Source organism: Lepidochelys kempii, chromosome 10, assembly GCF_965140285.1.
Source record: "Lepidochelys kempii isolate rLepKem1 chromosome 10, rLepKem1.hap1, whole genome shotgun sequence".
Classification (NCBI taxonomy): Eukaryota; Metazoa; Chordata; order Testudines; family Cheloniidae; genus Lepidochelys; species Lepidochelys kempii.
Window position 1 is genome coordinate 38,944,428 of NC_136389.1, and position 27,746 is coordinate 38,972,173.

At 44.9% G+C, this 27,746-nt stretch overlaps 1 protein-coding gene across 17 annotated transcripts in view; it reads left to right on the forward strand.

Annotated features, from left to right (window-relative positions):
• The first annotated feature begins 442 nt into the window (after positions 1-442).
• The window catches only part of CCDC78 (coiled-coil domain containing 78), a 127,188-nt gene continuing 99,884 nt past the window's right edge, over positions 443-27,746 (forward strand). For 3 of the 17 annotated variants that reach the window (XR_012161205.2, XM_073363049.2, XM_073363050.2), the window contains exon 1: positions 24,613-27,716. Coding sequence is in view for 16 of the 17 variants with exons in the window: in XM_073363049.2 (XP_073219150.1) it covers positions 27,435-27,716 (282 nt within the window). In the remaining variant the exon portion in view is untranslated. Of the gene's footprint in view, positions 518-5,107; positions 5,393-5,428; positions 8,101-19,528; positions 19,612-20,134; positions 20,677-22,626; positions 23,926-24,395; positions 24,593-24,612; positions 27,717-27,746 lie in introns of those variants that run through there. The other 14 variants (XM_073363031.2, XM_073363048.2, XM_073363034.2 and 11 more) reach the window with 13 other exon arrangements.

Sequence of the window (27,746 nt, forward strand, 5' to 3'; positions counted from 1 at the left end):
CTCAGACATACTGTGGTGTTCTAGGTGTCCACGGACTATAGATTTTTAAAACCACTGTTCTAGTGTGTTTATAGAGCCTTTAATTTCTTCTGGGGGTGAGGTTCAGACATTTACAAGTAGAAGAGAGTACCCAGTGTATTGTCAGTTCCTTAGGGTACAAACTATGGCTGCACTAGAAATGCTGCAGCAGCGCTGCAGGGTAGATACTCACTCCCGTGACAGGAAAGGTTTGTCTGTCCCTATAGTTAATCCACCTGCCCCAGAGGTGGTAGCAAGGTTGACTAAGAATTCTTTTGCTGACCTAGCACTGTCTGCCTGGCAGTTCCCGCCGCGGGTTGCTAGGAGGCGAGAAAACGCCCGGCCTTTGGGTAGTTAGTCCCTCCGTCTGTGCCGTCCCGCCCACATCCCCTTCCACTGATTGACTTTCGCTTCTGCCCCACTCCCGGAAGTGATCCCGCCCCTGTGTTGTCATGGAGAAGGGCCGCTGCCTGCGGCCCATTTGCTGGGAGAGATTCAGGTAGGAACGCGGCGGGGCTTGCGTGGGAGAGAAGTGCAGATGCCACCGGGCCGGCCCTCCGAGGGCCCCCAGGGCTCTGGTGATGGTGCCCGGAGCCCCGTCCCAAGTGACCCCCCCCACCCCCAGGAGCTACCGCAGCAACGGGGCCCCAAGGCACCCAGTGCCGGCCCCAAGCGGCCCCGCATGGGATGGTTCCCTCTCTTCCCCCCCCCCCCCCCCCCCGGCGCTGAAGGCCCCATGGTCGCAATGTCAGCCCGCCCTGGGCACCCAGTGGTAGGGTTGCTGACTTTCTAATGGCAGAAAACAACACCCTAACCCTGCTCCTTCCCCAAGACCCCATCCCCCACTCACTACATCCCCCCTACCTCGGTGGCTCATTCTCTCCCACCCTCACTGATTTTCACTGGGCTGGGGCAGGGGCTTTTGTAGGGTGACCAGACAGAAAATGTGAAAAATCGGGATGGGGTGTGTGTGGGGGAATAGGAGCCTATATAAGAAAAAGACCCCAAAATCAGGACATCTCATCACCCTAGGGGTGCAGGAGGGAATGAGGGCTCTAACAGGCGGTGCGGGCTCTGGGATGGGGCCAGAAATGAGGGGTTCAGGGTGTGGGAGGCGGCTTTGGGCTGGGGCAGGGAGTTGGGGTGCAGGAGGGGGTGCGGGCTCTGGGGTGGGGCTGGGGATGAGTGGATTGGGGTGCAGGTGGGGGCTCCGGGCTGGGGGCATGAGGGATTTGGAGTGTGGGAGGGGGCTGTGGGTTGAGCCAGGGAGTTGGGGTGTGGGATGGGTGCTGGCTCTGCGGTGGGGCTGGGGATGAGGAGTTTGGGGTGCAGGAGGGGGCTTTGGGTTGGGGGGGCTCAGGTTGGGGCTCAGGCTTAGCTCAAGCAGTTCCCGGTCAGTGGTGGAGTGGGGCTTAGGCAGGCTCCCTGCCTGTCCTGACACTGCATTGCGTGCGCCCTGGAAGCAGCCAGCAGGTCCAGCGCTAGTAGGTGGGGGTAGGGGGAGAAGGAGGTACTGTGTACTGTTCTTGCCTGCAGAGACCACCCCCCCCCCCAGCTCCCATTGGCTGGAGTGCTTGAGGAGGGGGCAGTGCACGGAGCCTTGTGTGGTCGTCCGCCCCCTGCGCCTCCGCCTAGGAGCTGGATCTGCTGGTTGCTTTCAGGGCACAGCCCAGTGCCAGGACAGGTAGGGACTAGCCTACCTTAGATCCGCAGCACCGCCGACCAGATCTTTAACAGCCCAGTTAGCAGTGCTGACCGGAGCCACGAGGGTCCCTTTTCGACCTGGTGTTCCGGTTGAAAACTGGACACCTGGTCACCCTACCCAGTGGCCTCGTGTGCTGAAGTCAGCACACTCTGCCAAGCCACCCCCAGGCCCGATGGTGCCTGGGTCTAGCCCCAAGCAGCCAGCAGGGGCCGGGTCCTGACCTGAGTGCCCTGCCCAAGGTGGTACGATGACAGTGCATGGCTCTGGGGAGACCACAGGAATGATGTACTGCAAGGCTGGTCCCGACCTGTGTGCTCCGTATGTGGGCGTTATGCTGCGATTACGGAGGCCTGGTGCCTTGCCAAGGCTGCTCCCAGCAAAGCCTATATTGGCTTCCTTGTTACTTTAATTGCCTATTCATTTCTTTAAGTAGCCTGTTGCTTGTTTTGGGGCTTTCCCGGGGGTGGGGCTTCTGCTTTAGCAAGCCTATGTTGGCTTCTTTGTGTATGTAATTGCCCATTCATTTAAATTAAGTAGCCGGTTGCTTTTCAGCTTTGTCTACACTACCCAGCTTTTAGCAACATGACTGTGTCAACACAGTCGTGTCCCTAAAATTCGGGCAGTGTTTGCCAGCTCTTTTGCTGACAACATACTTCCACCCCCAACAAGCGGCATTCGCGTTTTTGGCAGGAGAGCGCTCCTGCTATTCACACTGGCACTTGCCACGGCAAAACATTTGTCTTTTGGGAGGGGTGGGGGTGGAGGTGTAGACATAGCCTTTGTCATTGAAGTATATGGCTTGTTTTTGGCTTGGTGGTTGGCAGTGGGCGATGCCTCCAAAATGGGATTAGGCTTGCTGTAAAAAGGCAGTGCAGCTTTTTTTATCTTGTAGACCTGGGAGCCTGAGATCAGAAGGATTCCTTCATCAAACTAGCTACCGCCTCTTGGAGAGGCAGATTAATTGCAGTGAGGAAACCCCCCCCTCTGTCCATGTAGGATTATAGAGGCCACTCGCCTGCCCCCAGAATACTGGACTCTGGTACTTCTGGGAACGGCAGCATGGTCTTCAAAGTGGCATCCCACGTCCAGCCAAAGCCACATTTGGTTTTATCTCTGTATTGGATGGGGACAAACCTTAGAAAAGCAGTGTCTACACTACAGCTGCAGCACTGTAGTTGAGCTGCTGTAGGGTAGATATAGTGAGTCAGGTGGTGAGGCCACACTGCATGCTGAGAGCAGTAGAGCCAATTGGCGTGGGCACTATGGCTGCAGATGTGGCACAAATACTGATAATTATCATTACCTGTGATTCTGCCTCTCTGAAGATGCCCTCTTCATGTCTGTAGAGAACATGGGATTATTTGCTTACATTTCAAAAATTACTTGCTGTCCAATATTCTGTGCCTCTTGAAGTGAGCCATGTCTGGGCTTTTCTGTCGTGCCCAGAGCGCCAGTCACAGAGTGATCATCAGATGTCTCATTCCCACAACTGCTCAGTTCTAGATTTCTCACATGTCAGTGGTAAGACACTTCTCCAGGCTGGAAACAATGCTCAGGCTGAGCACCACTGGTTTCTGAGGAGGCCCAATATGCCCTTTCATAGTGGAGCATCACACTTGGGGCCACAGGGCACTTTCCATTTAGCAGTCAATTCCCAGTAGTTCCCTTCCATTCCTTTACCTGCATCTGTAATGAGTCCCAACAAAACAACATAGATAGAACTGCTGCTTCCCCTATTAAATGCTGTAACATAAATGCATTGCAAACATGACTTTTTATTCCAGGGCAAATAAGAGTCTGAGACAAGCAGGTCCATTTTCACTTTACCATTAGTTCCAGGGCTACAGGCACACAACATCAGCAACAATGTACTAGAAGAATCTGTGGCCAAATTCAGCTCTGGGGTAAACATGAGCCGCTCCATTGATGTCAGAGGAGTTGCATCTTTCAGTAATAAATTTGGCTACTGGATCTTGCTTCAGGCAAAAATAATCCCTGATTAGTTTAATTGGTGCAAACCCTACCTTTCCCTTGTCTACACTAGTACTTTTGTTGGCCAGGGTGTGAAAAAAACACACCCCTGTCTGACAGAAGTTTCACCAACAAAAGCACTAGTGTGGATAGTGCTATGTCAGCAGGAGACGCTCTCCTGTTGACATAGCTACCACCACTCATTGCGAGTAGTTTAATTATGCTGGTAGGAGACCTCTCTCCCCTATTGGCATAGAGTGGCTACATGGGAGACCTTACAGCAATGCAGCTGCAGTGGTCACTGTAAGGTCTGTAGTGTAGACATAGCCTTAGGAATCAGCACTGGAGCAGCTACACTGCTTGCTGGCCACTGGTTGCTTAATCATTGCTATTCCTAAGTGTAGATAATACCGTAAAAGACAGCACCATTACAGTTTTCACTGTTGCTACCATCCATGGAAGCTTAAGGGTCCCAGTTTTTTCCAGTGTAGACATAGTCCTAGATTCTGTTAGTGTGTTTGCTACTAATTCATTGCATCACTTTGGTAAAGTCCGTTAGGTCTTGTCCAACTCCACTGGAGGGAGCAACAGTTGTATTACTAGTGTAACAAGATGCTGAAGGCCACTGGCATTTTAAGCACTATGTTGTGGAGACCTGCTCTGAGCTGAGTAGATAACTTTATGCTTAAAATGCCTGTGGCTGCCTGGAATCTTACCTGTAGTATTACTCCCATAGTTGCTACCACTGCTGGAGCGGCACTACTCTTAGCAATTATGGAAAATTTTAGTGTAGTGACAGCCTTGTAGTCTGAAAAATGGCTATGCACTTAAATTGTAAGCTCCTTGGGGTAAGGACCGCCTTTTGGTTCTGCTTGTACAGCACCTAGCACAGTGGGGGTCCTGCTCCCAAGGTGTGTACAGGGTACCACAATACAAACAATTCATAACTAATAAGAATAGTACAGATCTGGTGATGGAAAGTTTCACTTATCAAAAATCCCCTAATTTGCAAAAGTATTTTGAAATCTGTCTACTTTAGATTGAATTGTTATGTGCGTGAGGAGATAAACTCTCACACAATTACACTTATTTACTGTTTACTGATTAATAATAAATATATATTAATAATTAGCTCTTATATAGTGAATTTCATTTACTTTGTATTATTCCAGCCTTTTATATTTCTATAGAAAGAAAATATAGAGTTACAATAAAAATAAATTGCTGCATTATAGAAATAGTTTGTTTGTTGGTTGCATCTTTAAATGAACTGTCATAATCCTTCAAACTAAATCTAAAAAAATAAAAGACAAGATCGTTCATGATCTGCAGAGATTTTTTTTTAAAAGTGTACTGAATACAGTTTTCTACTGGGAGATGTTATTGAGTGTCCTTTCTGTGCAATACTCATAGCTTGTGAAAATGGCAGAAGGTTTTCAAAGCAATCAGCAACCACTCCTACATAGAGTGAACCTTGGAAATGGATTTTTGGAGAATACTTATGTCCACTTATACGAAACAGACATTCAATCTCCAGGTACAGAGCCTGACCCATAAAATGATGGTCTTGATTGTAGAACGGGGAGGTGCTAGATCAAGCAAGGCTGTTTTGTGAAATCAACCATCACGAAAGGAGAAGATATGGTAAAGAAATTAAGCAAAGTATTTCTTAGCTGGAAACTGATTCTAATATCTCAGGTAGGTGAATACCAGTATTTTAAAAAATATAACAAATTATCTTTGTCTTCACTGGAAAAAATTGGTGTGTTTTTACATTGAGATAACTAACTCAAGTTAGTGATACTGATGTCAAATTCTAGTGGAGACAAGGCACTGTAGTTTTTACTTTTATTTAGCTAGTCAAGGTCAACCCCAGATATAGGGTATTGCGGTAACAACTACCTGTGCCTTAGCTCCTCAATATAAAATCCTTGTGAAGATATCTTGAGTTAGCTATCTTGATTTAAAAACACATAATTTTTGCTGTGGTGACATAGCCACAATAATATATGTGTAAGTTACATGGCTGTCTTGGGTGCAGACTGAGGGTCATCAAACACACTGATGATTTCTAACTTCCTTGTGTGACAAAGTCAGGCTGGATGGCTGCAAGAGGGTTGTCCTGTTGGGTTCTGGGAAGTGGGTAGGCACCAGCCCACCCACGGCTAAAGGCCCCTCCCCCAGCCTAACGGGAGGGCCCACTGAGCCCGGGACTCAATGGGGGACAACAGAAGAAAAAACAAGGGCACATGTGAAGGTCAAAGGGTCAAAAGTAGGGAATCTGAAGGCGACACTGAGCAGAGAACCCCAGACAGTGCCCACTGCTCCTAAAAGCATCCAGGGAGCCAGGGAACACCGCCCAGAGGAACTCTGTGTGAATGCGTGAACAGATGAAAGAACGAAAACAGGCCCCACAGTTGCAGGCCCCCCCCGACCAATCAGCCAACCTCCTCTCCCTGGTGTTATAGATGGCCACTTTAGCCATCGCTAGGAGAAGGTTAATGAGGAGGTTGCAAGAGGGTAGTGAAAGGGTTGCATATTAGCTCTACGATGATAAACGCCCTTTTTCCTACAAGCTGAGAAGGGGATAGCTCAGGTCAGTTGGGGACCCCTGAATCCAATGAAGGAATGCCTGAGACCTTTTAAAACCCCCTCCTCTGGGGAGAGAGACAAGCTGCTGCGAGGCTTGTGGCAACAGGGAAATACTGTAGGCTTCTCCAGAGTGAGAGGCAGCTCTCCATCCCATAGAGGAAACAGCCAAAGCTGAGTATCTGCTAGGGGAAGGACTGACACCCCAGGGCAAACAGGACAACACCCCACCCCAGCAAGGGGGCAGGGAAAAGTATCTCCCTTTGTTTTTCTGTTTGTGTGTTTGTTTCCTCTTTGTTTGGTGGAGGTCTACCCTGAAAATATGGACAAGTAAGCACAGAGGGGAAGACAAACACTGTCCAAGTGGGGCTGATTTACCCCAGGCCCTACCACTGCTAGAGGGGGAAGTGCTAAGTGTGGCGAGATGGAGGAAATGCCTTGCCACACTTGCTAAAAGTAGAGAAAAATTCAAGGAAAAGTCTCTGAAATAATATTAACATATATAAATTCTCTGGCGTTCACTAAAGCCTGAGAGACTCTCACCTGTTCTGGCTGTTGCATTCTTCAAGGTGAAGAGGTTCTGAAAGGTTCCTAAGTAAAGGATGTTTAATTGACCCGGGGCTGATATGTTTCTCCTCTGTTTTCAGAGCTGTATATGCATCTCCTGGTAATGCCTCAGGTTGCAACCATACCTGTTGGCAATATCAGCTTTTTCCTTTTTTTCCAGCCTCCAGTGTCTTCAGGATGAATGTTGGTGTAATTGGGAGGATCCGTCTGAGCCCACAAGGGGGGCTGGATCTCCGTCTGGTTATTACTTCCTGGTCAGGAAAGGCCATGTCTGTAACCTCTGCTGGGGAAGGGGTTGCCTTTAGGTATGGTGGAGTCAATGCTTTGACTTCTCTTTTCTCCAGCCTGCTCTCTTTCATCATGCCAGTTGTCTGCTGGGCCTGTTGCGGTGGCACTCTATTACACTGGACAGGGAGCCAGAGGAACACAAGATCCGTCTGTGTCACCAACAGTGCTGAATTGGGATATTTGGGTGCAGGAATGATCTTTGCCACCTGGTCTCTGGAGGAAGGGAAAAGTAAATTCCTCCATCTCTGGCAGCCCCCTGCGGGTCGGTGGGACAATAAATCTTTGTTTCTGGCAGACTGTGACCATTCCCCTATTCTGCAGTTCTTCACCTTGCTGCCACTCTCAACTGCTATTGTACCTTCAGGATCCAATATTCCATGTGTCTCGTAAAGGGGCCTTCACTTTCAAAATTCTTTTCCTGTTTCACTAGCTTAGATCCAGAAAAGATTGTCACACAGTGGGTCAATGTTGTGCTCTTTTTAATAAGCTGACTCTTACCTTCACAATACTTCCAGCCCACTCACTTTGGGGAGCCAGAGTTTAAGCCTGACATTAGAACTCCACTCTCATGCTTGAGGACTTGGCTCATTGCATTATAATTATTTTTTTCTTTTCCCACAGGTTCTCATTAACTGAGACATGGGTTCCCAAAGCTGTGACAGCCACGTTCCCATCACTGTTATGAACGGTCCCCCAAACAATTGCCCCTTGCTCTTTCCCTGTCTGTGCTTCGTTTCCAGGAGCTTTTTCATGGTAGAGCCTCAACATGAGCTGTCTTCACCAAGACCCCGGAGATACCGATGAGTGTATTCTCCAAAGGGATGAATGTGGCCCTCATGACCTTTGGAGAGTTGGATACCAGGAAGTGGCACTTTCTGACTGGTGACAGGAGTGACCCTCTATCTCTCTGACTATCGATTACCTCTTTGGGGAGCTGTTGACTGAGAAGAGATTAGCAGCTGGTGAGTTTGGAGACTTGGACAGAGCACCAAAGAACTCAAAATAGTTTAACTGTTCCAGCACTGAACCACTTGTCTGACTCCCACCCAGCAAATGTTCCTGTTTAATACGACTGAGTCCAGCAGACATTCCATTACTAACAGAATATGCACTCCTACTTACAAATGCAAAGGGGACACACATTATTTTCAGAACTCCTTGTCATGTGTATATAGGGCTTAGGTATGTGTAGTACACTGGGTCAGAGAAAAGAGCAGGGAGATGGGTCCAAGCCACAAAATTTGAATCTAGATTTCAAACACTCCAAAATTTGGGCTAGGGTGCCTCACTGGGGTTTTGGCTGAGCCCATTATAAGGGTAGGGGCCATTTGCACATTTCAGATCCATAGCTGGCATTCAAATTTTTATCACCCCCAAAACACTTGTTGGTGTTCTGATCAAAGATTTTGATTTGCAATCACCTGTAATTTTGAAAAGACTGTAATTCAAAGCCCTCTCTGATGGACTGCAACCTTCTCTTGGTGGAGAGGCTTGTGTGGGCTAAAGACCCACAGTGCTGTGTTGTCCGGACCTTTCATATTCCTGGTAGGGTCACCCTTGGCAAGCAGATCTGAGGCGAGGCTCCTGACTAACTGTGGTCCAAACTTCACAGGACTCCAGTGCTGGATCAGGCATATAAGAGGACCTTCTAGTACTCTGTGGCTGTGTAGACGGATGAGGGCTGCAGCAGGAGGGAGGTCCCTGGTTGTCTTGGATCCTCTTGCCACTGAGTCAGGGTTTTCCTTCTGTCAAGTTTCGTGTGGTTACTGCCTGCACATCAGTTTCCCCATGCTAAAAGATTTCACATGCAGGCCTCTGCCAAAGGGCTCACACCTGCCCAAAGCCCTGTGGTGGTGAAGACAGGAGCAGTGATCTCTGGGAGTCTTCGGTCACAAATCTGCACACAGGCGGCAGCCATGTAATGGTCATCTTGTGTTTGGATGAGACAGAAGTGCATTTCGGCAGCAGCGGCTGTGACTGAGCAGGTCTTTTCAGGATCCTCTCTGCTCACCCCAAATGGGGAGGGGGCTAAAAAAGGTGCCCTAAACATAGGCTGTCTCATACTCTTACAACTGGATGGTCGCATCCAGTGGAATCGCTCAACTCCGTGGCCGAAACAAGAGATACAAGACAATGAAATTCGCCACCTGGAATGTCCGCACCCTTATGGACTCTCAGCACAATGAATGCGCAGAAAGAAGAACTACCATAATTGCCAGAGAGCTGGCAAGACTCAACATTGACATTGCAGCCCTTAGTGAGACCCGCCAGGCTGATGAGGGTCAATTAAAAGAGGATGGAGGTGGCTACACCTTCTTTTGGAAAGGAAAACCACCTGAAGAGAGACGCATTCACAGGATTGACTTTGCCATCAAAAATAAGATTACTAGTCAGCTTTTGGAACTTCCTGTGGGGATCAGTGAGTGTCTCATGACTCTTCGGCTCAAGCTCTGCAACAATCAATATGCTACGGTCATCAGTGCATACACCCCAACACTCGATGGGGAAGACAACAAGGAGCAGTTTTATAGCACTCTCGATGCAGTCCTCACAGCCACACACCTAAGGCAGATAAACTCATCCTCCTGGAAGATTTCAATGGCAGAATTGGACAGGACTGCTAACTCTGGAGTGGCACAATAGCAAAGAAGTGTTGGGAAATGTAAACACCAATGGTATTCTCCTCCCCAGCAAATGTGTGGAGCATGACCTGCTCATCACAAATACCATCTTTTGGCAGAGCAAGAAATTTAAGACCACCTGGAAACATCCTCGGTCCAAACTCTGGCACCTCCTTGACAATGATACAGTCAGAGCCTGAGATTACACTGACGAGCCATGAGAGGTGCAAATCATTGTTGGACAGACCATCGATTTGAGTTTGCTAATCCATGTACCTTTAGCTTGCTCACCACACCGCAAACACCCAAAGACTTAAGCGAAAGTGGTACAACATCAAAGCACTTCAAGACCAAGCCTGCTGTGAGACTTTCCAGCAACACCTGTCTGAGGAAACTCTCTAACTTGCCTGATAACATCATTTGACATTTAAGAGCACTGGGATCAATTTAAAAATAACATTCACAGTGTATGTGCTGAAACCATAGGATATTCCATTCATCTGTACCCAGACTGGCTTGATGAAAACAATAAGGAAATCCTAGCATTAATTCAACAGAAAATAAATGCATTCTGTAGCTGGAAAAATGATTCCTCTAATAAACAAAAACATGAAACCTATCACCTGCTCAAAGCCGAATTCCAAAGGAGGCTACGGTGACATAAAAAACAAGTGGTGGCTAGAGAGAGCCTCTGAGATCATAGAATCATAGAATATCAGAGTTGGAAGGGACCTCTTGAGGTCATCTAGTCCAACCCCCTGCCCAGAGCAGGACCAATCCCCAACTACATCATCCCAGCCAGGGCTTTGTCAAGCTTGATCTTAAAAACTTCTAAGGAAGGGGATTCTACCACCTCCCTAGGTAACGCATTCCAGTGTTTCACCACCCTCCTAGTGAAAAAGTTTTTCTTAATATCCAACCTAAATCTCCCCCACTGCAACTTGAGACCATTACTCCTTGTCCTGTCATCTGCTATCACTGAGAATAGTCTAGATCCATCCTCTTTGGATCCACCTTTCAGGTAGTTAAAAGCAGCTATCAAATCCCCCCTCATTCTTCTCTTCTGTAGACTAAACAATCCCAGTTCCCTCAGCCTCTCCTCATAAGTCATGTGTTCCAGACCCCTAATAATTTTTGTTGCCCTTCGCTGGACTCTCTCCAATTTTTCCACATCCTTCTTGAAGTGTGGGGCCCAAAACTGGACACAGTACTCCAGATGAGGCCTCACCAGTGTCGAATAGAGGGGAACGATCACGTCCCTCGAGCTGCTGGCAATGCCCCTACTTATACATCCCAAAATGCCATTGGCCTTCTTGGCAACAAGGGCACACTGTTGACTCATATCCAGCTTCTCATCCACTGTAACCCCTAGGTCCTTCTCTGCAGAACTGCTGCCTAGCCATTTGGTCCCTAGTCTGTAGCGGTGCATTGGATTCTTCCGTCCTAAGTGCAGGACTGCACTTGTCCTTGTTGAACCTCATCAGATTTCTTTTGGCCCAATCCTCCAATTTGTCTAGGTCCCTCTGTATCCTATCCCTACCCTCCAGCGTATCTACCACTCCTCCCAGTTTAGTGTTATCCACAAACTTGCTGAGGGTGCACTCCACACCATCCTCCAGATCATTAATGAAGATATTGAACAAAACCGGCCCCAGGACTGACCCTTGGGGCACTCCGCTAGATACCGGCTGCCAACTAGACATGGAGCCATTGATCACTACCCGTTGAGCCCAACAATCTAGCCAACTTTCTACCCACCTTGTAGTGCATTCATCCAGCCCATACTTCTTTAACTTGCTGACAAGAATACTGTGGGAGACCATGACAAAAGCTTTGCTAGAGTCCAGGAATAACACGTCCACTGCTTTCCCTTCATCCACAGAACCAGTTATCTCATCATAGAAGGCAATTAGATTAGTCAGGCATGACTTTCCCTTCGTGAATCCATGCTCACTGTTCTTGATCACTTTCCTTTCGTCTAAGTGCTTCAGAATTGATTCCTTGAGGAATCCAGGATTTCATAGACCAAGATGATATGAGAAGCTTCTTTCAAGCAACAAAAGCTATATATGGGCCAAGCTCCAAAACCTCACCCTCTTATGTTCCCAGGATGGCTCCACCCTCCTCAAGGACAATGGGGCCATTAAACAATGCTGGAAGGAGAACTTTGAGAGCGTACTAAACCGCAAATCCACAGTCTCTGAAGACACCATTGAAATCATTCCATGATGCTCAACAATGGAACTGTGACTGTATGGATCATTGTTGCAACCAAGGCTCTATAGTGACACCAAATATTTTACAAAGGAGGTCAAGTAAGGTGTCTATGACAAGGTTATAATTATGCTATCTGAATGCATGTATCATTTTGTATTTAAAGTGATAAGTATTGGCTCTATACTGTCTGTATTTCAAACTTGTGCTGTGCTTCTGGGTAACACACCAGACAATTTGGCATCAGCACCCATTAAGGACCGTCAGCTATACAAGTGACCCATTGAGAGAAGGCAGATACACCTTGTGACTCAGCAAGGGACATGCCTATGGAAAGAACTCTAAGGTTTTTCCGTGCTGGGTAGCTTGTGTTTGGAACAAAGAAGCACAAGCCACATGGCAAAAGGACTATAAAAGGCAGCTGCATCGTCTCCATTTTGTCTTCAATCCTGCTTCTTACTTCTGGAGGAACTTTGCTACAAATTGAAGCTCTGAACAAAGGACTGAATGACCTATTCAAGCTGTGAATGTACTCTAGCAACTTGATTTGAACCTGCAATTTATTCCATCACTGCTACAAGCCTAAACCATGCCATTACTGTATGTAATTGATTCCATGTAACCAATTTTAGCTCTCATCTATATTTCTTTCTTTTTATGAATAAACCTTTAGATTTTAAAAGATTGGCAACAGCGTGATCTGTGGGTAAGATCTGACTTGTATATTGACTTGGGTCTGGGGCTTGGTCCTTTTGGGATAGGGAGAACCTTTTTTCTTTTACTGGGATATTAGTTTTCATAACCATTCGTCCCCATAAGGAGCGGTGCTGGTGGTGATACAAAGGAACTGGAGTATCTGAGGGAATTGTTTGTATAAGTTCTGGTTAGCCAGTGGAGTAAAACTGAAGTCCTCTCTGTTTTGGCTGGTGTGGCATGCCTTAATAGTAAAGGAACTCCAGCTTTGGGTTGTCACTGCCCTGCTCTAAGCAATTTGTTCTGAATTGATACTCTCATTTGTGTTCCGCCAGAGGCTGCATTGTTGCAGGAACACCTTGCTGATCCTCCATCTTTTGAGGAAGGCTGGCATGCCATCACAAGCAAAATCACAAGACACCAGGCCCAGATGCATCCTAGTTTTTAAAGCTGGTGGAACAATACTCCAGCACAAACTTTGCCAACTCCTCAATAAAATCTGGACCTGCGAAGAAATTCCACCTGACTTTAAGAATACTAACATTGTTTCAATATTCAAGAAAGGGGACAAATCTTTGTGTGGGCACTACAGAGGTATCGCCCTCCTCTCCATCACAGTGAAGATCCTTGCCCGGATTCTTCTAAACTGCCTCCTCCCCCTTGCTGAGGAACTTATTCCCGAATCACAGTGTGGCTTCAGGCCATCTCGATGCACAACTGACATGATTTTTGTGGCACGACAAATTTAGGAGAAGTGCAGAGAGCAACACTAGGAACTGTTCATGGCACTCATCAAGGTATATGACTCTGTCGATCATGATGCCCTATGGAAGGTGCTGTGTAGGTTTGGGTGTCCACAGAAATTCATTTCCATCATCAGACTACTCTATGATGGGATGACTGTCACCATTCTGTGCAGTGGCTCAGAGACCGAACCATTTATCATTTGCACAGGTGTCAAGCAGGCCTGTGTCATTGCTCCTACACTCTTCTCTATTTACCATGCCGTGATACTGATTGTCATCCATGACCACCTTCCTGATGGAATCGTTATTGAGTATTTTATGGATGCCCAATTCCTCAATATCTGACGTCTCCAAACAAAATCTAAGATCACAAGAATTGGCATCACTGACCTTCAGTATGCAGATGACTGTGTGTGTGTCTCTCTCTCTCTCTCTCTCTCTCTCACACACACACACACACACACACACACACACACACACACACACACACACACACACACACACACACACCTGCAAATTACGCTAAATCTTTTTGCAGATGCCTATCACAGCCTGGGTGTCTCTCTCAACATCAGGAAAACCAAGGTACTCTACCAGCTCTCATCTGCACAAACTACTCTTCATACTCCACAAATCACTATCAGTGGAGAACCCCTGGAAAGTGTGGACCATATTCCATACCTTGGCAGCCACCTCTCTCAAACAACTAACATGGACACAGGATCTGCTGTGCCAGCACATCCTTTGGACGACTACTCAAACGAGTCTTCAATTATAGGGTTCTGCAGACTGGCACCAAGATCTTTGTTTACAAGGCAGCTGTCATCCCCACCCTTCTCTGTGTGTGAGACCTGAGTAACCTACAGCCCATATCTCAAGTGGCTGGAGTGGTTCTAGCAGCACTGCATCAGGAGGATTCTCTGGGAAGAATCCTCCTGATGCCACTGTGTACATATGCCTGACACTCACCTCCCACAGCAAGTACTCTTCTCTGTTAAGTCAGGGAAGAAGGGCTCACAGAGGGGAGCGGAAGCCCTTCAAAGACATACCTTGAAAAGGGAGGCATCAACCCAACAAACTAGGAAGATTTGGCACGGAACAGAACACACTGGTGCCACACCATACACCAAGCCACAGCCCACTTTGAGGAGAACAGACGTGCTCATGAGACAGAGAAGCAACAAAGGAGGAAAGAAAGGGTGTAATACTCTAGCCAACAACTATGTCTTCTCCAAGATCACACCCGTCACTTCTGTGGGAAAAACTGCAGGGCTCTCAGCCACCTAAAACCCACCAATGAACCCCCTTGGCAGACATCATCCTCACATTGGGGGATAGCCAAAGAAGAAGAATTAAAAGTACAGTGCAGGAGGGAAAGCCCAGCAGGAAAATGTAGTTTTTAGCTCTTGATCGGGAGAAAACACATTAATTAGCCTTTTTTTTTTTGCACTTGAGAGTGGATGGAGATATCACCTACAAGTAAATGTTAAAATGCTATGACTATAAAAGGACAAATTCTGTCCTGATTTACTCCCTGTGGTGTAAATTAGGACAGAATTTGGCCTCACATTTCTAAACCAAAAGAAAATATCAGGGTAAAAATATCTTTTTTACTCTGTTTTGTATAGCACCTAGTACTATGGGGTCCTCGTCCATGCATGGAACTCCTGGGGGTTGTGGTAATACAAATAATAAATAATAGAAATAATAATCCAGTCAATTTTGGTTTAAACCGCGAGTCAGGAAGACTTGATTCAATCATGGATTTCTACATAAAAGTGCATTCTTGTTGGTTGTTATAACCTTACTGCATATTCTTCACAACTCAGAGATAGATGTATTTTTCATTTTTAGAAGGTACACACTATACATTTTTAAAGTGATTTATTTTGAAAACTTTTTTCAGATTAGTTTTATATCTATATCAGAAAATGAATAATTGTTTGGTTATTTCATTTACCAAAGGTAATTGAAGCAGATAGTTCACCTTCCAATGACTTCATAAATATCTCCAATTCAACAGGTTAATCGTTAGTATTTGAAGGATTTTCTTGCCATGCTGTATTAGGAGGAGAACATTACCAGACAGACATTTAAATTGTTTTATTAAAATAAAACAACAATGTTATGTATTCTGGATTTTTTTTATAGCAAACATATAATATTTTAACAAAACAAGCATATGAATTTTTGAATTTAAACATTCAAGTTTTTTTTAAATCAGGTTTGTTTTTGTTAAAATTAACTAAAATAGTTAAATGAAATTAAAAAACAAAAATTAAATAGACTATGTCAGCCAGGTCAACATGAGAAACTTAAAATATTGGCTTCTGCAGCTAAATCAATCATCTTCACCTTCATTTTCCTGTTTTGTTCATAATCTGGAAAAGAAAAACAAGCTTTCCTGCTTTTTCAGGTCCCAAACGATTTCTCAGTTTGGAATGAATTAGTCTGAAGGAAGAAAATAATAATCTTTCTACACTGGCAGAAGAAGCTACTGCTGTTAAGTGAGATTATCACTTCAACAGTCTCTGAATCCAAGTGCTTAAGTGACTTTCACCAGTTCACTGGTGTGACTTTCTTTAAAACATTATCAGCAAACATATATTTCTTGAATGATTCACTCTTAACTCTGAAGTTCATTATAGTTGGCATTATGGGGGGATGATTGCTGGATGTCCATGTCATAGCCAACTCCTCCTCTTCAGCACTTAAGGTTTGACCCTGGTACCCAGTATTGAGAATATTTGCAAGAAAATGAGCTGGAGATAGTGCTTGTCCCATTCATTTTTTTTAATGCTTGTAATTTAAATCTGTTGTTGCATATTTCTCTTTTTAAGATTTCACTCAGTTCCTTCCAGATTTCAACAGTGTCAGCAATAAAACAGCTGTTTCCCTGCATTTTGTTCAAGGCTACAGAAATAGGCTTTAGGATACTCAGCATGTGTTCAACATTTCTCTTAAGCCCAATGTTGAGAACTTATGGCTGTGACAGTGCCATCTATTTTTTCATGATTTGGGTCACAAACGGTCATCAGCTTAGGCCAGTTCTTGGTATAGTGCTCAAAACAGTCCACTACAGAGTTCCATCACACATCTTGTGGGAGAGTTAGCTTGGTTCCTCCCACTTTTTTCAGAGCAGCTGCTGCAAAGTGTTTGTTACGGAAGTATTTTGCCATTTCAACAATATTAGCCTTTATTTCTGGAACACTGAAGTCTTTGGCTAGGAGGTGCATCAAATGAGCACTGCAACTGTATGTTATTAGCTTGGGACTCTCGTCTAAATTTCTTCTCATCTTGGATACATTTGCAGCATTGTCTGTGACCAAGCTGCATACTAGACATTTGAATTTTTTTTCCACAGTTTGTTATAGCTTTTACTGCTACTTCTTGTAAGTATTCTGCTGTGTGTGCATTTCCTGATGTATCAATTGTTTTTGTAAGGAAGACATTCCCTTCTTCTTTTGTCACACAAGCACTTACAACAGGATCATTGTGGATATTGCTCCACCCATCGAGACGCGGGTTAACAATTTTACCCTCTATACCTTTTGCACACTACTCAGTTTCTCTTTCATACACTTTATGCAGCAATTTGTCTGCTACATCTGCTCTGTTGGGTCGACTGTATCCTGGTATCTTAATAACTGAACCATGTTAATGAAGTGTGGGTTCTCAATCATACGGAAAGGAGAGTTTGTTGCATAAACACAAACTTATCTATGGTTGTTTCTCGATGATGGAGGCTTTTTGTTTTTTTTGTTTTTTTTTGCTGCAGGTGCTATACTGTGGCTATGTGACATACATGATGTGACTGAAACACTATCATTGGCAGATAACTCTGAAACTATAGAAAATGATGGTGATCTTGAAAGTGGATAGTCTTCAGAATCCTTTATGTTGAGGATGGATTCTCCTAAACAAAATAAGTCAATGCAGTTATTTAATTATTATTACCATACTGCTCATTTAGTATTACTCATTGCATTCACTAACACTCAGTACTACTTTAAAGATGAAATTGTAAAAGGAAGATCTGCCTATTTCAGCTATTTATTTTTTATCACAACTGCATCTGAAATGATAGTACCATAGAGTAACAACTATAATTTTTGCTCAAACATGAGAATTCAAGAATAGTCCAGAAGGAAGACAGGCAGTCCTTAAGGAAGAAGTATGAAATAAAAAAGTTTACCAACCTGAAGATCCTGCATGTTCGGACATGTTCCTTTCATCATCTTCAATACTGCTTCCTCCTGAGAAGGAACACTTCTCATGATGATGTTTCATTAGGGCAACCAGGCCTTGCATTTCTTTGTTGCACTGTTTGCATTTTGCATGCATGCCTGTCTTACCCACAGGTAGAGGAACTTCATTGAAATATTCCCAAACTGGGTCTCTTTTACTGCCTGCTGGGAATGGTAGATCTCAAATCGATGAAGGCTACACTCAGAAAGACCAAGACTTCTAGAATATGCTGCTCAAACAGTTTCACTTTTGTTTCTACTGCCTATCCCTCCCTTCTCACATTTATCTCCAGAATTCTCTTTGTCCAGATCTATGAATCTTCTATTCGTTGAACTTTTTGAAACTTCTCACTTCTAGAGATAGGTAAGGGATTGACTCTACACAAATTTGCAGAGGGACAATAGGGTTGAGGTCTGTTGTTTCTCACCTCCTATATATTATTTATTTAAAAACATTTTTGCTATTAACAAGCATGTTATCTCTGGAGACACAAATCCACAGTTTGAGAACTTCAAAACTGAGCATCTCTGATGGTATCTTCTAGACTAAGCACTGAGTCCCATTGGGTAGATTGAAAGATTAACCTAAATCTATACAGAAGCCCCTGGAATCCCATAAGATTGGGTCCCTAATCCATGAACTATTGGAACTCCTTTACAAAACTTTTCTTAAATATTACATGACTATATTGTCTCATACTATAGAATTAGAATTTATAATCCCTATTCCATGATGAAAAGGAGTACTTGTGGCACCTTAGAGGCTAACCAATTTATGTGAGCATAAGCTTTCGTGAGCTACAGCTCCCTTCATCGGATGCATTCCTGTAGCTCATGAAAGCTTATGCTCAAATAAATTGGTTAGTCTCTAAGGTGCCACAAGTACTCCTGTTCTTTTTGCGAATACAGACTAACACGGCTGCTACTCTGATTCCATGATGAGATATCTTTGAGCTATAATGTATCTTAATTAAAACTATCTTTAGATAGGTGTTTTTTTCTCCTAAAAAAGCATTTTATTAAAAAAAAACTGATTTAAATAAAAGAAATTGATTTTTTTAAAGAAATCATTGATTTTTATCCACCCTGATAAAAATCATCTTCTCATGTGTTCTCTAACTATCACAATACACAAGTTTACTAACTTAAGAAGGAGAAATTACTGAGCACAGCTGATAGAGAAAACCATTTGTAAGGTCCCTGGATGCTCAGTTAAAAGGTTTTAAAACACCTACAATTATTAAATCCCATAATACATATTGTCTGTGGTTTTCAGTGTTATGCTATTTTGAAGAGTCAGGAACATAAAGCAAAAACAAAGAGATCTAGTTGAACCAGAAGCCTGCAACTCAGCACAAGTGTTAAAGCATTTATGAAGTAGTTTGGTGAAATTGTCTGAACTGGTGGTACTGGTTGCTATACTGTATAGGCTTGAGAATCTGGTTTCTCAGAAAGCGGTAAAGAGTCCTGTGGTACCTTATAGACTAACAGACGTATAGGAGCATACACTTTTGTGGGTGAATACCCACTTCGTTGGATATCCAGATTAACACGGCTACTCCTCTGATACTCGTTTCTCAGAGTATGTGTACAGTGTGAAATACAACCACCAAAAAACCACTGCAGTGAGTCCGAGAGCCTAGGCCAACTGATTTGGGTTTGCAAGGCTATGCTAGGAGCTAAAAATAGCACAGTAGGCATTCCCACTCGGTCTGGCATCTGAGCTCTCCATGTTTCAGAGCTCAGGCTCCAACCCAAGCCCAAACAACTGCAATTTTTAACCCTGTTAGCTTGAGTCCAAACCAGTCCATCCAGGATCTGAGACTTGCTGTCATGGTTTGTTTTTATTTATTTTATTTTATTTTCCAGTGTAGATGTACCCTCAGAGGTTGAGAGTGCTGGTGCTTTTATGTGGATTGTGCAGCGATTGTAGGATGGAAGCAGAGTGGAAGGTAATCACTTGATGGGTGAATCAAGGCTTCATATGCATCCCAGAACTGGTGTCTGAGTAAGTGACTCTGGACTTGTCCACACTTAAAGTGCTACAGTGGCACTGCTGTGTTGCTGCAGCTGCGCCTCTGTAGCACTTCGGTGTGGACACTACCTATGTGCCAATGGGAGGGATTCTCCCATTGGCATAGTAAGTAGTCCGCCTCCCCAAGAGATGGTAGCTAGATCGATGGAAGAATTCTTCCATCAGTCTAGTGCTCCCCACACGGGTTGGCTTAATTACATTGTTTAGGGGGGTGGATTTTTCACACCCCTGAACATAGGAATTATGCCAACTTAATTTTCTAGTGTTGACCAGGCCTCTGATTATGCTCAGAGGTTATTCTGGAATCAGAGAACTAGCCTTGGATTCTCATGCCATGTCTACACTACAAGCACAACATCAGCACAGCTGCAACTATGCTGCTGTAGCACTGTAGCATTAGACACCTGCTACAGCTGCAGAAGGGGTTTTTCCATTTCTGTAATAAATCCACCCCCTCAAGAGGTGGTAGCTAGGTTGACAGAAGCATTCTTCCATTGACCTAGTGGTGTCTATACTGGGACTTTGGTCGGCTTAACTACACATTTTTCACACCTCTGAGTGATGTAGCTAGGTCAACATAAGTTTTAGATGTAGAATAGGACCAACTGTGCTTGGCAGATGGGGATGTGGGTCTCATTATTCATTCACTGAAACACCCACTATCAGCTTTTGTATATCCCAGCACTGGTATGTGGATGTGGTTGTAGGTGTGAAGAGACTATGAATTCCTGTCACTGTTTTAATCATCTTGTGAAATCACTTTAGTGGTGTCCATTGCTTTTGCAGAAGAATAAGCCATAATTGCATGTTTCATTAGGTTCTCCTTTCCATAAGCCCTGGAATGACTCTGTCACTTGGTCCCTTTCTATGTCCATGTATGAAATATACAGTGAGGGTGCTGAAGGATCTTCTCAAGCAACCTGGACCAGATGCCACTAATGTAGAGCTGGTATACCCTGCTCAAGATAGAGCCTACATCAAGGTATCCATCCTGTGATGGGTTCAGTCACAGAAACCTGTTTGGGACTGCCACCTGATGCGCCTTGACTACCTCTGAGCCTGTTTTCTCTGCTAGCTTGGGACTTCAGTACCTTGCCTTGTTTGAACCAGATATGCTTGCCTGCTGCAAACACAGATCCAAGTCTGAACCACATCCCACACAAGCTCCAGGCTTAACTGAAAACAGCTGAAGAAGTACTCCTGTCTCCAGCACTCAGATACCCAGCTTCCAATGGGGTCCAAATCCCAAATAAATCCAATTTACCCTGTATAAAGCTTATACAGGGTAAACTCATAAATTGTTCGCCCTCTATAACATTGATAGAGAGATATGCACAGCTGTTTGCTCCCCCTCCCCCTGGTATTAATACATACTCTGGGTTAATTAACAAGTTAAAAAGTAATTTTATTAAATACAAAAAGTAGGATTTAAGTGGTACCAAGTTATAATAGACAGAACAAAGTGAATTACCAAACACAATAAAATAAAACACTCAAGTCTAAGCCTAATACAGAAGGAAACTAAATGCAGACAAATCTCACCCTCAGAGATGTTCCAATAAGCTTCTTTGACAGACTGGCCGTCTTCTAGTCTGGGCCCAATCCTTTCCCCTGGTACAGTACTTGTTCCAGCTCAGGTGGTAGCTAGGGGATTTCTCATGACTGCAGCGCCCTTTGTTCTGTTCCACCCCCTTATATAGCTTTGGCACAAGGCAGGAATCTTTTGTCTCTTTAGATCCGCACCCCTCCTTCTAAATGGAAAAGCCCCAGGTTTAAGATGGATTTCAGTACCAGGTGACATGGTCACATATCCTGTGAGACCCCAAGCCTTCATTCTTCCCAGCCTGACTCCCAGGAAGGCTTGCAAATAAACAGAGCCATCTACAGTCAATTGTCCTAATTGATGGGAGCCATCAAGATTCCAAACCACCATTAATGGCCCACACTTTGCATAATTACAATAGGAACTCAGTTATATTTCATATTTCTAGTTTCAGATACAAGAATGTTACATTTATACAAATAGTATGACCACACTCAGTAGATTATAAGCTTTGTGATGATACCTTACAAGAGACCTTTTGCATGAAGCATATTCCAGTTACATTATATTCACACTCATTAGGATATGTTCATAAAATCATCTGGAGTGCAACATCACACATCTCTCCCCTATTCCTCTGTTTTCTTCACTCCCTGTCTTTTTGAGTCTAGGTTTGGACAGACATTGAGAAGTTGCTCAGACTTGTGGCTCTCTCAGAGCATTGCATTTTATCCACACATAAGAGACAGGTTCTTATCTAAACTCATGTGACCAATAGGAATAATAGAGATAATGAAAAGGATAACAAACCATGGGGATTAAGAACTTGCATTTCTTTAACTCTGGACAATCACTCATCAAGTTCTCCCAGCTTTAACCATCATGGCCTGCACACCACCATTATGGTCTCACATCTCAACTGCCATTCTGACTAAAGTATTATCTATGCTTGGGAATAATCCCAGCTCAGCCACTGGTAGCCAGTAATCGTGTGGCTGTACCATGTAGACAAGAGCAAACTAGAGTTGGCACTGATTGAACTAATTACAATTTATCTCACTGATATCCAGGGGTACACACTGACTAGTTCAGTTGGTGGAAACTCCTTTAGGTCTTGGTCTACATTTAGGAGGCAGCACTGATGTATCTTCATTGATGGCTGAGCTGGAGCTATTTCTGAGTGTGAATGAGGGCTGAGAAGGACTAGACAGGACTCCCTTTGAAGATCACCACCAGTCAAATGGCTGTTGGGCAGTGGAGGGCCCTCACTTCTCCTAGGACATTATTTAATTTGGGCAAGCAAATGGCTTTTGGAAGAGCTAACTTCAAAATGTGTCTTGCTTCAGAATTTGGCCATCTTTCCACCCCTTGGCTCAGCTGGACAAAGTTAGCTAGGAGGGATCCTCCCAAACCTATCAGATGCAGCTTGGATAAGGTTCAAGGACCAAGGTTTTTAAGGCCCGGTTTGACAAAGCCCTGGCTGGGATGATTTAATTGGGGTTGGTCCTGCTTTGAGCAGGGAGTTGGACTAGATGACCTCCTGAGGTCTCTTCCAACCGTAATCTTCTATGATTCTATGACATCCTGTTGACAAGAGGATGGGACAGAGGTTGCAAGTATTGTAGAGATCAAGAAAGAAATGCAAGAAAAGTAGATTGTCCAACAGTATCTATTACCTATCCTGGAGCATGGAGCTTAAATAAGAGCATGGGGGTGTTTGGGTATGGGTTTTGGTTTAGGTCATCTCTAAATCGAATGATACTTCAAAGGCTTAAAGTATTATATTTTTACTGGAAACATATTCTAATATACTTCTCCATGTGGTAAGGATGCAGTGGGGCAACTAACTAAAAAAGGTTAAGGGGTGACTTGATCACAGTCTGTAAATACCTACATGAGGAACAAATATTTGATAATGGGCTCTTTAATCTAGCAGGCAAAAAGGTATGACATGATCCAATGGCTGGAAGCTGAAGCTAGACAAATCAGACAGGAAATAAAGTATACATTTTTATCAGTGAGGGTAATTAACCATTGGAACAATTTACCAACAGTCATGGATTCTCGATCACTGATAATTTTAAAATCAAGATTGGAGGTTTTTTCTAAAATATTTGCTTTAGGAGTTATTTTGGGAAAGTTCTATGGCTTGTGTTATACAGCAGATCAGCCTAGATGATCACAATAGTCCCTTCTGGCCCTGGAATCTGTGAATCAATGGACTCAAGGTTTTCTGGGATGGGGAATAAAGAATTCAACTTCCTCTCCTAAATGTAAAGTCACCTCCCTCCCTGCCCAATAGTGGGAGAGAAATTTAATATCCCAGAAAGAAGGGATACTGTCCTAGTCATATCAGCTTGTCCTAGAGTGAGGACAGTCATGGGGGATGCCTTGTGGCATTAGAACCATGTGATACTGGGATTCCTGCCACATAATTTGGGTCAGATGTAAATCAGAGGACATGGGGGCCATGATTCTAGCCCATGTAGTTATCAGCACTCAAATACCAGCTGTGTCAGCCAGTCATGCTCTCTTGGTTGTCAGGGTCTGTCCCATATGATGATCTCCTCAGCAGCAGAAGCCACCACAGCATTCTGCCAGGGCTGGGCACGCAGAACTGGGGCTGAGAGTGACTATGGGCCGACTTCGAACCATTCCAGCATCATCACTCACTTTAACCTGCAGGTGGTGAGAGTGGACCTAGGGTTTCAGTGTTTGGGTTTTCACATCTGTCTCTTAATGCATTTTCTCATGTTTATTTCTTTGTCCCCTATAAATTATGTTCAAATGTAGCCAACTTACCATTGCTAAGTGTTAACTGAGGAAGTGCTAAGACTTGACCTAGGAATTGTACTTGATCAGACCAGTGGTTCATCTAATCCAGTATCCTGTGCCTCACAGTGGCCAGTACCAGATGCTTCAGAGGAAGGTGCAGGAAACATATCTGAAAGCTTTGCTCTTTTCCATTCTTTCGGACTCTCAAGCCTCCCTTTAGATTGTGAGCCAATCCTTTGTCTACCTAGCTTCTGGTAGCAGAGTCTGCAGAGTCAAACAAGTTCCCTGCTCTGCATGACTCTGGAGACTCTCAGATCCTGGCGCCTCTAACTAACTGCCTCAGTTCTTTGAGTTCTAACTGATTTTTCCTGTCTCTCTCACAGCATCTCCATAAATAGCCTAATCCAGTCTGGTGCTAGCTGAAAATTGTGGATCTTCCTGGAGCAGAGAAACTCCCACCCCACAGGTTCTCAGTGAGGTTAAGAGAGAAGCCTCTGCTGAAGAAGTCCCTGGTGGCTTTCTACTGGGTTGTCAATCAGCTGGCAGGTTCCCCATATCCAAATTGAATGATCAACTACAGGTGAATGTTGTCTTAGTGGCCATTTTTCTGCATTCGGGGCCAGTGTACGATCTCTGTCACACTTGTGTAAACCCCAAGTAACTCCATCCTAGTCAATGGATTTACACTGTTGTGACTGAGCTCAGAATCTGGCTCACAGTGTATAAGCTGCACCATGCAGGCCTTTCCTATTATATGGTCTGCATTCATGGAATGCCGTGTATTAATTAAAAGGGCTGCACAAGCAGGATGAGAGATGGTATACAAGCAGTTTAAGTAAAAATTCTTTACTGCTTGATGGCCTAGTGAGTAAAATATTGTACTGTCTTGTAAAAGGCCTAAATTGGGGAGGAATATATTGTCTGTTTCTTGAGCAGGCTGAAACTAGGGGTGTTGTGAAGATGATGCTTAAGAGAGGGTGGAGGTGCGACGGGCGACCTCACTCAGGCCAGCTCAGGTGTATGCTGCTGGAGCATAGTCAGGAAGACTTGGGACAACACATGCAGGAAGCATCTGATTGAAATGGGGTAAAAGAGATTAAATAGCCCAAAGCGTAACACAGTTGTCCCATTCAGCCAAACTAGCTGTTTCCATAGGCTGCGGTTCTCAGAGGAACCACAGGGAGTTAAGTGCTAGAGCTGGGTGGGAAATGGTTTTCCCATCTCTAGAGGGGGACCCAGAGGAGTGGGATAATAAGGAAGCCCTCCTTTTGCAATACGTAAATGATCTGTTAATTGCCACTGTGGGCTTAACCCCTTGCCTTAAAGCCACTGTGCGTCTCCTGAATTTTGTGGGACTCCAAGGATATCAGGTAGCACAAAGTAGGCTCAGATTGTTCTCCCGCAGGTACAGTACCTCGGGTTCTACATACGGCAGGGGGAACGCCAGCTTTCAAATAAAAGGAAGAAAGCCATATGCCAAGTTCCTATCCCGAGTAATCGCAAGCGGCTCAGAGCATTTCTGGAAATGGCAGGCTTCTGTAGGATATGAATCCCAGAGTTTGGACTATGGGCTAGACCCCTGTACAACTGTGTAAAAGGAGCAGACCATGACCCCTTTCATTGAACCCCAGAGGCTGACAGGGCATTTAAAATCCTAAAAAAAAAAGCTAATGAAAGCCCCGGCTCTAGGTCTGCCAGATCTCTCCAAACCATTTCAGTTGTATGTACATGAATGAAAGGGGGTGGCTCTGGGAGTACTCACACAGCTGCTAGGGGCATGGAAACATCCGGTGGCATATTTTTCTAAACAACTGGACCAAGTAGCCAAGGGCTGGCCAGTGTGCCTGCGGGCAGTGGCAGCCACCGCCCTGACCCTGGCAAAAGCAGAGAAACTGACACTAGGGGGAACAATACAGGTTTTTACACCACACATGGTACGTGCTTTACTGGATGGTAAGGGCGGCCTCTGGCTCACACAAGCGCGTATAGCAAGGTACCAAGCAAAGCTCTTAAAGAACCCTGAGATCACGCTGCAGCCTTGTCCATCCCTTAACCCTGCCACCCTCTTACCAGAAACTGAAAAACAGAAACATAACTGTTTAAAAATCATAAATACCCAATATTCTAGCCCCCCGGACTTGAAGGATGTGCCCCTCCCAAATGCAGATTATGAGTGGTACACTGATTGTAGCAGCATAGTAATAAATGGGCAAAAAAAGGCGGGTTATGCTATTGTGACCCTCAATAACACCGTAAAAGCTGAAAGTTTGCCTGCTGGGACCTCTGCCCAGTTGGCTGAGCTAGTGGCCCTGACCCGTGCACTCAAACTGTCCAAAAAAAAAAACGGGTCAATATTTTTACTAATTCCAAATATGCTTTTAGTGTGCTGCATGCTCATGCTGGCCTGTGGAAGCAGAGGGGAATGCTGACAGCCCAAGGCTCCCCAGTCAACTACGGGCCCCAAATTCTCTGGCTTCTAGAGGCAGTGCAACTCCCTTTGGAAGTGGCAGTGGTACACTGTAATGCCCATCAGAGGGAGGATCAAGATGTGGCTGGGGTAATGCCAGGGCAAATAGAGAGGCAAAGCATGCTGCCACCCTGATGTCCCCTCAGACTGAGAACACCTATATGTATGCCCTTATCCCATCAGTGAGGGAGCTCCCGACCCCTCAGTATTCTGGAAAAAAGAAACAGCTAGCTGACAAACTTGGTCTCCAGGAAAAGGAGGGGTGGCTTCATTCCCCGGAAGGGAAAGTCCTCTTACCAAAGGGCCTAATTCTGCCAATATTACAAAAATTATATCAAACCACTCATGCTGGGAGGGAGGCACTTATCCAACTAATGGGAAAGTACTTCATAACCTCCAAACTCAAACCCCTGGCTGCCCAGGTACAGGCAAAATGCCTAGTCTGTCAAAAAAATAACCCCCGACCAGGACACCCAGTACCACCAACGGCCCTGGAACCCACTCCAGGCCCCGGATGGGTGTGGTAAATAAACTTTACTGAGTTTCCCCGGACCCAAGGGTTTACGTGTCTCCTTGTTATAGTGGATAGATTCAGCGGATGTCCGGAAGCCTTTCCATATCGCAATTGCACTGCCAGGACAGTGGCTCTCAAGTTTGTTAAGGAAATTATTCCTCGCTTTGGACTTCCTCAGTAAATGGAATCTGACAGTGGAACACACTTCACGTCAAAAATCGTCCAAAGCATCTCAAACGCTTACAGATTCCTTGAAAACTCCATACACCCTAGAGACTGCAAGCCAGTGGGGTAGTGGAGTGGACCAATCAGACCCTTAAGCGATATCTCTCAAAAGTATGCCAGGAGGCCTCCCTACGGTGGCCTGATGCCCTGCCCCTAGTTCTGCTCTGCATCCGTGCTCTCCCAAAGGGTAAATTAGGGCTCAGTCCCTTTAAAATTATGTTTGGAAGGGCATGGCCTATGAATGGTACACCGGTTGTGTCAGGGGGAAAGTGGAAATTGGGAAATGGGTTTCTGTCTCAGTATATGTGTTCTCTGTCTGCTGTTCTTTTGTCTCTTCACAGGTATACTAAGGATTCCCAGCCTCTACCCTTGGACTCGCCCATCCACTCCCTGCAGCCTGATGATTCAGTGCTCGTACGTACCTGGAAAGACGAGCCGCTCCAGGAAAAGTGGAAGGGACCCTATACCGTTCTGCTGGTCTCCCACACGGCAGCAAAGGTTGAGGGACACAAGAATTGAATTCATTAT